At 47.0% G+C, this 14415-nt stretch overlaps 8 protein-coding genes across 8 annotated transcripts; 2 read left to right on the top strand and 6 right to left on the bottom strand.

Annotated features, from left to right (window-relative positions):
- Positions 1-2850: 2850 nt before the first annotated feature.
- On the top strand, positions 2851-4863 carry LACBIDRAFT_333445 (uncharacterized protein; the record flags this gene model as incomplete). Its single annotated transcript, XM_001888091.1, has 6 exons — positions 2851-2918; positions 2975-3286; positions 3342-3487; positions 3549-3878; positions 3991-4618; positions 4683-4863. 6 exons carry the CDS (start codon positions 2851-2853, stop codon positions 4861-4863), a joined length of 1665 nt encoding a protein of 554 aa, XP_001888126.1.
- A 238-nt stretch (positions 4864-5101) lies between these two features.
- On the bottom strand, positions 5102-6275 carry LACBIDRAFT_254745 (uncharacterized protein; the record flags this gene model as incomplete). Its single annotated transcript, XM_001888056.1, is given in 4 exon segments — positions 5102-5287; positions 5337-5370; positions 6138-6174; positions 6188-6275. Coding segments are annotated over 4 exon segments (345 nt in total), but the record flags the coding sequence as incomplete, so codon positions are not given.
- Positions 6276-6585: 310 nt separating this feature from the next.
- LACBIDRAFT_312312 (uncharacterized protein) lies at positions 6586-6990 on the bottom strand (the record flags this gene model as incomplete). The annotated part of the gene is made up of 1 exon (XM_001888055.1): positions 6586-6990. One exon carries the CDS (start codon positions 6988-6990, stop codon positions 6586-6588), a length of 405 nt encoding a protein of 134 aa, XP_001888090.1.
- A 1056-nt stretch (positions 6991-8046) lies between these two features.
- Positions 8047-8771, bottom strand: LACBIDRAFT_312311 (uncharacterized protein; the record flags this gene model as incomplete). The annotated part of the gene is made up of 2 exons (XM_001888054.1): positions 8047-8375; positions 8504-8771. 2 exons carry the CDS (start codon positions 8769-8771, stop codon positions 8047-8049), a joined length of 597 nt encoding a protein of 198 aa, XP_001888089.1.
- A 342-nt stretch (positions 8772-9113) lies between these two features.
- Positions 9114-9865, bottom strand: LACBIDRAFT_312310 (uncharacterized protein; the record flags this gene model as incomplete). The annotated part of the gene is made up of 3 exons (XM_001888053.1): positions 9114-9236; positions 9292-9507; positions 9557-9865. The coding sequence occupies 3 exons, from the start codon at positions 9863-9865 to the stop codon at positions 9114-9116; spliced, it is 648 nt and encodes a 215-aa protein (XP_001888088.1).
- A 32-nt stretch (positions 9866-9897) lies between these two features.
- Positions 9898-10659, bottom strand: LACBIDRAFT_312309 (uncharacterized protein; the record flags this gene model as incomplete). The annotated part of the gene is made up of 3 exons (XM_001888052.1): positions 9898-10231; positions 10286-10505; positions 10554-10659. 3 exons carry the CDS (start codon positions 10657-10659, stop codon positions 9898-9900), a joined length of 660 nt encoding a protein of 219 aa, XP_001888087.1.
- Positions 10660-11632: 973 nt separating this feature from the next.
- Positions 11633-13212, top strand: LACBIDRAFT_333443 (uncharacterized protein; the record flags this gene model as incomplete). The annotated part of the gene is made up of 7 exons (XM_001888090.1): positions 11633-11908; positions 11967-12168; positions 12223-12347; positions 12476-12482; positions 12725-12740; positions 12925-13061; positions 13190-13212. The coding sequence occupies 7 exons, from the start codon at positions 11633-11635 to the stop codon at positions 13210-13212; spliced, it is 786 nt and encodes a 261-aa protein (XP_001888125.1).
- A 593-nt stretch (positions 13213-13805) lies between these two features.
- Positions 13806-14180, bottom strand: LACBIDRAFT_333442 (uncharacterized protein; the record flags this gene model as incomplete). The annotated part of the gene is made up of 1 exon (XM_001888051.1): positions 13806-14180. One exon carries the CDS (start codon positions 14178-14180, stop codon positions 13806-13808), a length of 375 nt encoding a protein of 124 aa, XP_001888086.1.
- Between the last annotated feature and the right edge of the window lie 235 nt (positions 14181-14415).

Raw genomic sequence — 14415 nt, 5'->3', positions numbered from 1 at the left:
TGCTCAAAGGAGCTCGTGTGGGGGCCATAGACGAGGGTCTCGCGAGATTGTCATAGATGCCCCTGTGCCCTGAGATAGCCCTGGAACGATGGTGGCAATCTCCTCTAATCTCCTCCAGCTTAATTACAGCAGTTATACTTGGCGAGATCGGCTGTCGCTCCGACAACTCCAGTGCAGAATGAATCGAACCGAACAGACAATGATTAAGTAGAAGACTTTTACACTGTAATGAGCTGTTGCTAAGATAACCTGAATTCAATAAAACTTGCCTCTGTAGAAAGGATTAACATTCTCCTGGAGGATATTGAAAAGAAAGGTATCAACGCAACACTGAAAGACATATCACTCAACGAAGATGCACGAAAAACACGCAGGATTGTGACCAGTATCAACACGTACCCGATATCACTTGGAGACTGAGCAAGGGATCCAAAAGATGGGGAGTGCCAGGGAAGCGAGCAAATGTAAATCGGCTGGGAGCAGCCAAGCCATCACTCAGTAAATCCAGTAAATCCACTGGATTTACTGGTAAATCTCTCAGAAATAAGTCCTTAGGTGCACTTATGCATTCATATTTGGACTTTACACCATAGGACTACATAGAAAACTGTGTTCTTCCTAATGCTTGATGACTTGATAGCACCATAGTAGACTGATTTGTTTATATAGTTGTCCTTGCCCACACATGTTGTTTATTCTACCATACATTTTTATCTGTATGTAGTCGAGTGTGAGTCCGACGCAAAGTTTACAATGTGTAGTTGACACGTGAGGCACAAAAGCATGTGACTCATCATTGAGCATTCATTCGCCACCCGTTTTCTCTTTGTCTATCTTTTTCTGCCCAGTGTGTGCATGCTGCATGCTGCTCGCCTCGTCTATGTCGCTTTGGTATATCCGAGCGCCAGCGAGCAAGCAGCTGCTGCTTAGGCCAGGCAGAAATAACCGGGGCTGCAGTTGTTCACCATCTGCACCATGCCACAACACCATCTCTGCTGCTCATTCACGGACCCGCTTCATTCTCAACTATACAATGTTGCCAAGTCGAAAACTTTTGGAAAGGAGAGTCCGTAATTAGGAGGTTACATCTTCGACATTTTCCTCTGTCCTCCCTTCTCTAGGCCTCTTAGAAATTATGGGTATTCCTGGCATCTGGAATGTACAACACTCAAATCTTTTGTGGTCCCCCCAAAACTGATTGTCTTTATCAGATTCTGCTGAAAGCAAAGCAATCATGCCCTTTCACTGAGCTCACAGTTTTAGAAGGGTTTGAGGCAAATCGGCATGGAGCTCGGACCCTCATGATTGGTGTTGATGCAAGGTATAACATTTATATCTCATCTATTCATGAGGGAAGCTAATCCAGTCACTGTCAGCATTTGGCTGAACCAGACACAGTCGATCTTCCATGTACCGGGCATGCATTACCAGGATGGGTGGTATACACTTTTATGATAAAAACCAGACATATGCCTGGAGGGCGATGTGTATAATGCCTAGAGGTTCAATGAGATCACATATCTCATTGTTCTAGGATATTTCATTGCGATTTTCATATGGATATCTGGTGCTTTCAATATATATTTCATTCTCAACCCCAGGATATTTCATTGCGATTTTCATATGGACACCTGGCTCTTTCAATATATATTTCATTCTCAACCCCAGGATATTTCATTGCAAGTTTCATATGGATACCTGGCGCTTTCATTGGATATTTCATTGTTAGCCCCAGGATATTTCATTGTGCTTTTCATCTGAATGCCTGGCACTTTCAATGGATATTTCATTCTTGTTCCTAGGATATTTCATTGCACTTTTCATAGATATACCTGGTGCTTTCAGACCATGAAGGCAGTGCCTGATGTTCTGTACACCATTTTTATATATATTCAATTTTTCCGCTATTTTTCTGGCTATTTTTGGATATATTACCATATTTGGAACTGGACTCTGGACCCTGACAATGTTACCCAGCATGATGATCAGCAATGAGCCCTAATTTTTCCTGATTTTATTGCTATTTTACATTTGGAAATGCACCCTGGACCCTGAAAGGTCAGCTGCCACTAAAAATGAAATATTCATTGAAAGCGCCAGGTACACATATGAAAAGTGCAATGAAATCTCCTAGGAATAAGAATGAAATATCCATTGAAAGTGCCAGGCATCCAAATGAGAAGCACAATGAGATATCCTGGGTTTAGCAATGAAATATCCAATGAAAGCACCAGGTATATCTATGAAAAGTGCAATGAAATATCCTAGGAACAAGAATGAAATATCCATTGAAAGTGCCAGGCATTCAGATGAAAAGCACAATGAAATATCCTGGGGCTAACAATGAAATATCCAATGAAAGCGCAAGATATATATATGAAAACTCCAATGAAATGTCCTGGAGCTAAGAATGAAATATATATTGAAAGCGCCAGGCTTTCATATGAAAAACAAAATGAGATATCCAGAGATAATGAATGAAATATTGCAGGAAATCGCAATACAATATTAATGAGATCACTTAGGCCATTTAATGAAAAAACCAAATGAAATACACAGGGAACTTAATGAATGAAAATACTAGACAAAATAATGAGTTGTCTCATTGAACCTCTAGGCATTATACACATCGCCTTCCAGGCATGTGTCTGGTTTTTATCATAAGAGTGTATACCACTAGTGGCCCGGGGCCAAAAGTTTCTGGCTGATATCGTCACAGAGAGGGAGTTCAAAGGCATTGAGATTTGTGACAAGGGAATCCCTACCATTGAGCTTGCGAAAGCTTTCGACAAGCCACCAAACCGTTACTCTGCTGTTGCACTTGAATTCTTCCTTGTTCAAAAAGTATTCATGGAGGAACTGTCGAAAAGCTCCACAGAAGGAATCCAAGGAGCATTTGCAGACTACTGGGATAAAATGTGAGTGTTCAAGACCATCAATCTCCCACTTTTCCATTACTGAAACAAACCTGCAGGGAGGGACAGACCTATGCTGGTGCCTATTCCCTGGATGAAACCACTGGGAAGGTCTCTGGATGTCCAGCTCGAGCTCCAGCTATCCACAATTTGATGAAAGCGGTGAAAACTAGGGCAGCTACAAAGGGGGCAGCCGCAACACGGAAGCATGCCAAGGCCATGTCACTTGAGGACCTGCAAAAAATTATGGACTGGTCAGAGGGAAGATGCCCCAATGAACTATTTGATAATGTGCCATCCAATCCTGAGTCCGTTGCCCTGCATGGCCTCATGCAGGCATTGTATCCAATGCTGTTTGTGTTGATGCTAAGGTATGAGAGTTTACACATGTCCAATTTGGGAATTTAGCTTGATATCACCTTTTAGGGTTTTCGAAGGCCTCTCTCTACAGTATGGCGATCTTACAATGGGCTTGAAGGGACCTGCACCATACCACTTCCCTTATTTTGAGGTCCGGCTTGAAGAGCGTAAGAATTGGCAGGAGCAAGCAGGCTATGATGGTCCACACACAAGTGTGTAAATCATTGTTCCGATGTTGTCCAAAGCTAACTTTAGGGATTTTTTGTTGACTAGGTGGCATTTATAAGATCTATCAGCAAGATATCGGTGCAATGGACATGTTTACTCACCTCCAATGCTGGTTGAAATATTTGGAGGGCCGGCTCGGCCATAGTCTCGAGTCTAGTGACTTTATCTTCCCCCATATCTCGCATAATGGCACCATTGATCTGAAGCATGCTATGTCATATGACATGTTCCAGAAGCACCTCAGCCAGTTTGTGGCTGGTGCTGGCCTGACGAAGACCTACACTATGCATTGCTTCCGAAGAGGTGGCGCTCAATATCGGTTCATGTATGCACCAATTGGCCGTTGCTGGTCTTTGAGTATTATTCGATGGTGGGGTGGGTGGGCCAAAGGTGAACAGGTAGATTTCTGTGATATCATACTTAGTGTGTTTGTCACTGATTTACATCGAATTTCGAAAGGTCGACACAATGATAAAATACCTTGTAGATTCACTCCAAAGCTATGAGACAGGTCACAGAAACACGTTGTGCCCAATCGCAGCAGAGGCCGATAAAAGCTTCATGGGCGAACACATCAACCAGGCGCCACCCTCTACTGAGGAAATCTGGCAGTGGAAAATCTCAATGGATCGTTCTCTCGGAAACGCTGTTTCTGAGATTGTCGGTCAGGTCACAGCTGCCTTGTCCGAAACTCGCCTTTCTGCATCTCCCAGCCCTGAGCCTAATCTGGAATCCTCTCCGTCAATGAGTGTGGGAGAGCCAATGCCTCAGGAGCGATCTTTGCTGCGCCGTGGTCACAGTGCTTGCCACTCTTCCAATCCGTACTCTGCACATGCACCAAACCGCTGTACCTCGAGCATACCCAGCCACTCTGATGTCGATAGCCTGGCAGGAGATGCCCAAACTCAAAGCCCCTTGGACAGCCTGAATTTTCCCATTCCTGGTGTGATCCCTGATGTGAAGAATTGGCATGACATAGTTCAGCAGTGGGAGCTTGGTGATGCATCGGTAATGGCTCTGAAAGATTGGCCAAAGGAGTGGTATCAGGGTGGGATGAAAAGGTTTACCAGCTCCTTGTATTCCCAGAGAAAAATGATTGCTAACAAATATGAATGGTGTGTGATTTCTTCATCGGCTCGCATGCACATCCAAAAGCTGAAAACACATTAATCTCATCAGCTTGGGCTGTGACAATGCTCGCTTCTGTGAGACTTACCCAGTGGCCGACAAATCGGTGAAGGCGCTCCTCAAGGCTATCAGAGTCGCACACAACAAGCGGCGCGTTAGCAAACGCGGCACGCCTGAGGAACGAGACAACTCCGAAGAAAGGGAGGACTCACACTCTGAATTTGATGCATGAATTCCGGTCATTCAGTAATTATGACGGACACATTCCCTTGCCCCAAACACCCCAATTTCCTCCATGCCCATAGCTTTATCATGAATTTACGGACATCCTAGTCAAATCTATGGACACTAAATAAGTTTTATGGACACCTGGTTAATGATTATATTGGACAATAAAAAACTTGGTTGGTTCACGTTACGGCGCCAGAAGCAAGGAGACCAGAACAGAGTTGATGCTCTCATTATGCTGCTCAAGACTTGATTTGATCCTGTAATACAAAATTGATGGAGGTAATTAACATAAATACAGAATGCGAGAGACGAAGACCTACATGGCATGTACTGGAAGGTTCAGTAGCAATGTGTTTGAAGATATTGTTCACGAAGCTTTTAAGGATAGCCATTGCCTTTTTGGAGATACCAGTGTCAGGGTGGACCTGTCCAAGGGCCGAAGAAGAGGAATTATATGTATTGGTTGAAACACACACCCTTGTAGATGTAAGAGGAGTAACTTTCCTCACTGTTTTCTTAGTTGCTGCTGTTGATTTCGGCCTTGGAAGCGGTGGAGGCCAGCACTCTGCCAGCAGTGGATGCGTGCCTACTGACGAGAACTCTACACACACATTGTCAGTGATGCGAGAAAGGAAGAAAGCCCTGGCTGTTACCCGACGCCACACCTCCACACTTTGCCAAACAACCTCGTCGCCTCCGCCATTGCAAGACTCATGAGCTGCATCTTGATCCTGCCTCCCCCTGGATTGAGTTGATTTGATACCTACAAAACAAAATCCATCATTATCTGGAACAAACCTTAGTTGTGGCGCACCAACCTCCAGAGCAGCTGTACAGCCCAAAGAGCCGGTGCTGACGCTACTCGCATCTCCATGATAATCCTGACAATATGCCTCTTGCACATGCTCTTCTTCGACTGGCCATTGTGTGCTTGCTGTAAAAGCGAGCTCATTTGCAATAGAATGACATTTATTGAAGATCAGCTGCTCACCTTGTTATCAGACAGGCAACCAAGCTCGCTGGAGAAAAGGAAGCTATCCACAGAGCCAAGTGCAGTCTCAATGGCCTTGCTGTGGTCGACTGACATTGTCTTGTTAGCCATTACCTTGTTGGAGATACAAGTGTTCGATTGGACCTGTTTGAGGAGTCAACACAATGTGTTCCAAAGAGGTCGCTTCTCACTAAGCTCATTGTTGGAGATACAAGTGATGGGGTGGACCCATTTAAGGAATAAAGAGGAGGTAATCAGTGTATCGGGTGAGGCACGCTATGCACCTTGTATCTCTCGCTTCTTCTTCTCCATCAGCCAGCACTGCGCCTTTCACTGTCTTCTTGGCTGCCTTTGCGCCATCTGTCAATTCGGCAGGGCCTTGGAAGTTTGGAAGCGGTGGAGGCCGGGGCTTTGCCAGCAGAGTGGAAGCAGGTTTGCAATGCTCAATGTTTGGCTGGGAGTCGTCAACCTTTAATCTATAGTAGGTGTAAACGATCAGATCTATTATTGTAATGATTGTGACAAGGACCCAAACAAGGCCAATAGCCGACACCGCCCTGGAGGGCGATGGCAAACAAGGCTCAAAATAGCTCCAGGGTCTGATTTCATGTCTCATTTCAGAAATCCAGGGAAAGCCGTCCCTGCCCCTCTCATATTTCAGCCCAAAGGTGAGTAAAATATTCGACATAAGTAGTGTTATAATTTCAAACACCTACATTGGAACAGTCAACATTAAACAATCACACGTTCCATCGTATACTGGCTGATGTATGAACCTGGTCCAATGTGTATGACTTCAGGACCAATGTGAAGAATTGTGTGAAGCCATGGTCGACAGAAATGCAGGCGATCCATGCGACACTGATAATAGAGATGTTCGTACTCCTGTACGAATTGAACAATATCTGACTGTGCCTCGCATACCTGAGGTCCAGTAATGTGTTGCTGAGTCAATGTTCGAATACCACAAACAAGCTTGCAATAGTGTTGCCAGTATTTTTTGGGAAGATGGACACGGAACAAGCCAGGACTGAGTCCAAAGAGGTAATGGAAATACTCTGTCGCTTTGTATCCACTGTTAATTTTTTCAGCTGGGTTTCGAGGAGGGCGATGAAAGCTTGAAGGAAAATAAATCATTGATTCTGCCACAAGTTTTCTGTGAGCCTGCCAGACATCTCCAGTGAGGGTACATCAGTAAGATGGAAAAATAGATTCCAGGTTTTCAGTGGTTTCCTTTGGTTTCTAGGTTTCTGGAAACTAGGAAACCAGAAACCAGGAAACCTGAGAATCCTAAAACCTATCTACAGTGTAGAATTATTTTTCCATTAATAATGGCTTGTTTACAACTATGTAGATTCCAGTGTAGTAGTTCCTAGTGTTCCGCAAAGAAGGGCAACCAATCCCAACCAACACCGAAGAATACAAGGACTGCAACCAGATTGATGAGGAGGTCGTGATCTGCTGCTGTCGTTTGTCGGGTTGTGTGTTGTCAGTCCAATGACGACGAACGACGACGACATTGGTCATTCACCTTTTGGTTGCCATGTCGCTGACAGCGATGTGGCACCTGGATTCAGAGTCAGACAGGAGTATGGGGGGGAGTACTTATGTAGGCTTACCTGGATTGGCACATAGGAAGAGCCTAGACGATGACAACATAGTACGTTGTCACCATCATTGTTGCCTCGCATCTGCCTCCACCATTCGTTCATTGGGCATCCAACTGCTGGTTGTCGTGGCCAAGAACAGACACCATTGCCACCCTGCAAGCAGCGGCTTGCAGGGGGCTTAGAGTGTCGATGTCGTGGGTGGGCGATGTCGTAATCAGGCGATGCTTCGAGGGAAGGTGGGTGGACGTTGAATATTAATGTTGATGGTGGAAGTGGTTGTTGTCGGAGACTTGGATTGTTTTCGGCGTTGTTTGCTGTTGTTGAAATTGTTTGTTGTCTAACTGGATTTGAGCACAAACATGACCACATGGTCTGTGCGCAGCTTCAGGGTATATAAGCACCCGGTACCCATATCTTATTACATACGTATGCAAAATGTTTGTCTATGATATATTGTGTATATTCATATTATATATATACTGTGACAGGTTTCCGAGGTTTTTGCACCTTATCACCCCATGAGGTTTCCTGAAAAAGGGACATAGGTTTCTCAGTCTCCAAGTTTTCGGGTTTTCTGCAGTTTTCAGAGGTTGCCTGGGTTGAGAAACCTCTGGAAACTGAAATGCTCAATTACTGATGTAACCCAATCCCAAGTAAGTTTGTCATCACTTTGTTCGCATTTCAAAGTCCCCTGCCAAAGAGGAATCTGAAGTTCACCAATGTTAATAGCCAGGTGCATGAGATCAACAGAATAGCAGAGCGGCATTGGAATGCTATATAAAAGGCCATCGACAATGGATGGCTTTGAGAGGCCAGTTGCCTTCCTGTTTCGTTCATAGGCAGGTTGATCTTGTGAATTGACTAATCGATGAAGTTTCTGCCGATATTCATCTACAGTTTCATGTTGTAAATCTGTAGCCTTCTCAAAGTCAAAATCGGCATGGTTGCAGCCATCCAAGTTCGCGTCATGTGGTCATAAGTGAGCAGCGAAATAATGACCACATCAGTAAAATTACAAGTCCGGCTTTAGCCGCTTTCACCGCTTTTGAAAGCGTGAAAGCATGAAAGTGTTTCCGCTTTTGGAAGCCCAGGCCATATTGTTTCAAAAGGGATTTCCGCTTTCAAAAGGGACAAAAGGGGCTGCAAGTGGTTCAAAAGGGGACAATGAAAGAGGTGCAGCTTTTCAAAGGTGACTTGAAAGGGGCTTAAAAGCTGGCAAACACGAATAGATTTTTGATATTTGATAAAAACAATGGGGGTAATCACTACTAGAATGATGCTAACCCTCCAGTATGTCCTCATCATCATCCGCTAACTCGAAATCCGACTCGCTGGAAGAGGTTGTGGCCTGGGGAACCATTGCCGCAACAGTCTCTTTCTTCGTCTTTGATATCTGAGCCACCGCTTCCACAATCTTCTCCCATTGCTTGTCCTTTAGCTTGAGAACGACCTTAACGAGGCTTGATGTTGTCTTGACCTTCTGCTCTTTGCCCTCGATGCGCTGCACCACATCCCCCCAGTTGTCCTTTGAGAAATCGCCCAGAGGTCGAGGTTGTTTAACTAATTCTCCAGTGATGTAGAGCCCAATTGCGTGTTTAACCTAAAGAACCATCAGAACTTATCAAACACAATTGAAGAAAGACTAACAGCTTATATAGTAAGAACCAGAGCACTGATGGGTTTATTCTCAGAGCGAAGGGCTGGAGCAATTTGCGAGATACCCGAAACATGCAGACCAAGAACAGCCGAAATGATGCTCGACTGAAATATACCCTGCGACGAATGATTAGATCAAAGTGTGACACTCAAGAAATTAACCCCAACGCACCCTGGTAACTGGACTAGAGCTGCTCCCCTCCTCTGCATCCTCGTAGACGAGATAATAGAAAGGTTGTTGTCGATCGGAACCGGATATGGCCCATGCACACCACAGCGCCCGCTGCTCTTTCGTGTTGTCGGGTAACTGAGGGAAAATGGACTTGGAGAGGTAATCGAGGGCTCCCTTCGCAAACTTGGTGCGCCACAAAGAAACACGGTCATCAATCTAGAAACACGGTATCAGCTGAACATCAAGATAATCAGACGAAACATACCAGCTTGCTGACGATGTGGTACAGGTGGGCATCCTCCAGAAGAGGAACTGATGGAAATGCTTGCTTCCATAGGTCATTGATGCTCGTCTTGGTGGGTACATCCCAAGGCGTCTGGGAGAAACCGAGATACTCGCGGAGGCGAGGACTGAAAACCCCGTCGAAATTACGTTGCAGGTGTTGTGGGAGGTCGCTAAGGCGAATGTCTTCCTTCTTTTTATCGAACTGATGGCGGGAAGGTGAAGGAGGGACAAAGCTGGGAACCGAGGTGGTGGGAACAATGGTTGCCAAGGATTTGTACTGTGCGAACATTTGTGTGTTGTAGTTTGCAAAAGTTACACAGCTCAAGCGCTCAGCTGTGTGTTCTTTGTTCCGTGTCGCAGTGTCGCCTTCAACTTTTCTGCGAGTCCACGGTGTTCTGCCAACTCACCAGCATCATCACTTACACCTCCCATCTGGTCCACATCTGATCCCTCCCCACCAGAACTTGGTGGAACGTCGCCGTGTAGGCTGGAAATCGACATTCCGGAGTTCGCTGAAGCAGAACAGCGATGAGAAGGTTGTACCTCTGTGAGGAGACGATCTTCATTGTCGTTGGATGTCGCCTTTGTATTCCAATCATTCCGGAGGCCCTTGTTCACCTTTTTCGGCTTTTTTTGAGCCGTTTCGGAAATGGCTCTGCAGGTAAGTAAGTGAGCAATAGTCGACAACGATCGTTAACGTTTGACTTACACTCCAGGACCTTCAGCAGCCTTCCGCTTATTACCATCCATGGAAGGCGTTGCTGGCGTACGAGCGGCCTCGATTCTCTTCCTCAATTCACCCTTTGATTTCTTCTTGCCAGTGGGTCTTGGTGCGTTGTCATCATCCGACTCATCGAGGACTTCATCCTCACTCCCACCCTCTGGGTCCTCGCTTTCAGGAACATATATGTCGTCGTCTGGGGGGTTGTCTATGGCAGCTGTGTCAAATCAACTCGGGATCAGACTGGGCGACGTACCATCTGGCACTGCTTGAGTCGGTCTCTGTGACCGGGCAGTCTTTTTTTGTGTGTTGGGGGGTGGATGGTTAGCTTGGAGAAGCCTGAGCTTGTTGTCCTTATCCATGGCATCTTCAAGGTGAGCGGCATTCTTGATCGCGTCTTCCTTCTTCTGGGCCTTACTGTTCTTCTCCTGAAGTTTTTGCTCCTTCTCAGCAGCCACCTGCTCACTGGTGCGACAGGGCTTCTTATCCTTTTCAGTTACTCCAGGATGGGGGTCACGGTTCACTCAGAGGGTAACCTGAAGAGTGCGAGGAAGAGGTAGTGCGGATTTTGGGGGCATGGTTTGAAGTCAAAGAGGGGCGACGGTTGCCATTTGCAAAAAAATTCAAAGTTTTTCATCAATCACGCGCAATGTTCCTGGCCAATGCAGCAACGCCAAGAATCTATTCCTTTCACCTCTACTCTCTCCCCCTTCACTAAAATGCATCGACGAGGACATAAAGCACAACGACCAGCTGCTTACCCGTGCCCACACAATGGATGCTCAAGGATGTTGCGAACGACGGCTGGAGTGACTCGTCACTACGAGTCTGTTCACGCAATTCCTGCGGCACTCCAAATACCTGACGCACCTTCTCCACCATCTCCTCCACCATCTCCTCCACCATCCCCAGATCCACTCCATTCATCTCGACGATCTCCCCGACGCACCCCAACTGGCTCCCCTCTTCAATCTCCACAGGGCACTCCACCCCCAGCTATGTTCTGCAAAAAGGGGCTCGATGTGACAACGCACCTGATTCTTGACAGTAGATAAATCAATAGACAGTCAAGTTTATTGCTTAAATAATGAAATAGGAACCCCATGTGATATTGATGGCTATGACCTCCCTCCAGGCTCTGCACCTCCCCCCGCTACTCCACGCGAAGCCAACGACTACTTCCCATTCCAAAGTCGTGCCCAATTTGAAGTTGGAGAATTTCTCTTTGTGGAAGAGGAGATGTCCGCAGGCAAGATTGATCGATTATTGCTACTCCTTTGAGCTTTGTATCTGAATGACGAACCTCCTGTCAATGACCACAAGGAGCTTTACGCTATGATTGATGCAATCGAGCAAGGAGACGTCGCCTGGAGCAGTTTTTCGGTCACCTACAACGGCCAACTACCCGATACATCTTCTGGGGCTACAGTACCACCTTGGATGATGCAGAAGTTTGAGGTCTGGTTCCGCGATCCACTTGCCGTGCTGGAGAATCAGATTGGTAATCCGGATTTCAAGGCGCAATTTGATTATGCTCCGAAATGTGTCTTTCGGCGGGGTAAACAACGGTTTCGAGATCTCATGTCAGGGAACTGGGCATGGAAACAAGCGGTAAGTTTTCTTGAACCAATTTCAGTGTATCCGAGCTGTAAATTGACCATTTTTCAAGGATGAGATTGCAAAGGAGATACGCACTCATGGAGCCATGTTTGTACCAGCTATCCTTGGTAGCGACAAAACAACGGTGTCAGTTGCAACGGGCCAAAACGAATTCTATCTGTTATACACATCGATTGGAAATGTTCATAACTCTGTGCAATGCGCTCACCGCAGCGCTGTTTCCCTTCTAGCTTTCCTCTCCATCCCGAAAAGTGAGTTGTCTACATGATACGTTCCCGTCTGATCACTAACAACCAAATTTAAAGCTTCCAAGGATTATGCGGATGATGTGAACTTCCGCAAATTCCGCCAGCAGCTGTTTCATACGTCACTTGACCATGTCCTGGCATCTTTACGCCTACACATGACCACTCCTCGCGTTACCAGGGCAGTTAGTAGGAATCACCCAGCTACACTGAGAGCCCCGACAATACAAACAGGCCATAGTTGATGGGGCCTGCTGATGGGCCGATGAGGGCCAATAACCCTGTGTTGATGAATTGGCTGATGTGATCCCAGTATCAAGGTGAAGAAGGGTTGGCCAGCTACATAGATTTATCATAAACCGATCAGTAGGAGGAAGCTGTGCTGGGAAGTCAAGTCCCTGTATTTGTGTATCGGCTGATAGCTAACCAATGCAAGGTCGGCTGACAGTTTTTTGGCTGATGAAAGATAGCTAAGCTATGCAAGGCCGGCTGACAGTTTTAAACATTGCTGGGTAGGTGATCGGCCGAGGGGGCAGCTAAGCCATGCAAGATTGGCTGACAGTTCTGAACATTGCTGGGTAGGTGTGATCGGCCAAGGGGGCAGCTAAGCCATGCAAGGTCGGCTGACAGTTTGAACAATGCTGGGTAGGTGATCGGCCGAGGGCCATCACTTCTGATTAGCAGCTAGGCTATGCAAGGTCGGCTGATATTTCGACCGTGGCCTGGGTTCAGTACTTTACAGTGCCCCACCTATTCCTGCAGGAATCCTGCAGGAATGGGATCATTCCAGTGGAATTCCAGAGGAATTCCAGAGGAATCCAGAGGAATCCAGAGGAATTCCAGTGGAATCCACAGCATTCCACTGGAATTCCACTGGAATAGGACTGGAATCAAGCAGAGTAAGTTTTTTTCAACTCCAAGCTTATCCTGATGACTTGGCACTCATATTTCCTTATAAAATTCACATGTAGAAGTCATAGATTGAGTTGTAATTTATTTGAAATGTATTACTACACACACTACACAGTTTATCTTAAAGGGAGGGGGTAGAGGAGGGACAAGGTGGGGATGTATTTGAAATGTATTACTACACACATTACACAGTTTATCTTAAAGGGAGGGGGTAGGGGAGGGACAAGGTGGGGGTGTATTTCTATTATTGGGAGGGACAAGGAAGGGGGAAGAACAAGGGACGGGAGGGAGGAAGGGGGGAAGGACAAGAAAGAGGGAAGGAAGGAAGGGGGAGGGACAAGGAAGGGGGAGGGAGGAAAGGGGGGAGGGAGGAAAGGGGGGAAGGAATGGTGGAGCAAGGGGGAGGGACAAGGAAAGGGGGAAGGAGGCAGGGAGGGAGGGAATGGTGGAGGGGAGAGGGAGTGTGGCTGGGACCTCGGCCATCGTCGTCCCGCGTTGGCATCCCATCGTTGTGTCGCATTTCGTTGTCGCCTCCTCGTGTTCGCGTCGTCGTGTGTCCGCGTTGTTGCGTTATTCGTGACGTTGTCGTCGCCGTCGTCGTGGGCGCTGGTTGCCGTTGGGGGCGTCGTCGTGGGTGGCGTTGGTGTGGACGTGGTGGTTTTGGTAGGCGGCGTGGTGCCGTCGTATGTCGTGTGGGCGGTGCGTGTTTTTCGGTGGGCGGCGCGTGTTTTTCAGTGGGCGGCGCGTGTTTTTCGGTGGGCGGCGCGTGTTTTTCGGTGGGCGCTCGTGTTTTTCGGTGGGTGGTGGGATGTTTTCGTGGGCGGGGTATGGTTTTCGTGGGCGCTGGCGGTGTACATGGGCGGTGGGCGTCGTTTTGTGCCCGTCGGGTGTCGTTTTGTGTCCGGGGGCGTTGTTTTCGTGGGCGTTGGGTGTTTTCGTGGGTTACGGCGCTCGTTGTTTCGTGACGTGGCGTCGCCGCGTTGTTGTTGAAGGGTGTTGTGGTTGATGTTGGTGGTCGTGGTGGCCATGGGTGATCGAGGAGCGATGTTGGCGGTGGTGGCTATGGGTGACGGTGATGGCGTGGCGTTGGCGGCGGTGACGAGCATGGTGGTGGTGGTGGAAGAAGAGAGTGGCCATGTTTGGTGAGCATGTTCACCAAACAAACATTGTTTGTGATCCATTGAAAATAAATAAACTATAATACAGTAATAAATAAATAAAATAAACAGATTGGACTGGAATCCCATTCCTGCCCACTCCGGGGAACACCATTCCTGCCCATTCCGGGGAAGACCATTCCGGGGGACATTCCGGTGTACATTCCGGAATCCACCGGAATTC

Source organism: Laccaria bicolor, genomic scaffold (genome assembly GCF_000143565.1).
Source record: "Laccaria bicolor S238N-H82 LACBIscaffold_51 genomic scaffold, whole genome shotgun sequence".
Lineage (NCBI taxonomy): Eukaryota > Fungi > Basidiomycota > Agaricomycetes > Agaricales > Hydnangiaceae > Laccaria > Laccaria bicolor.
Note: the sequence above shows the minus strand (reverse complement) of the source record. Positions and strands in the feature narration are given on the sequence as shown.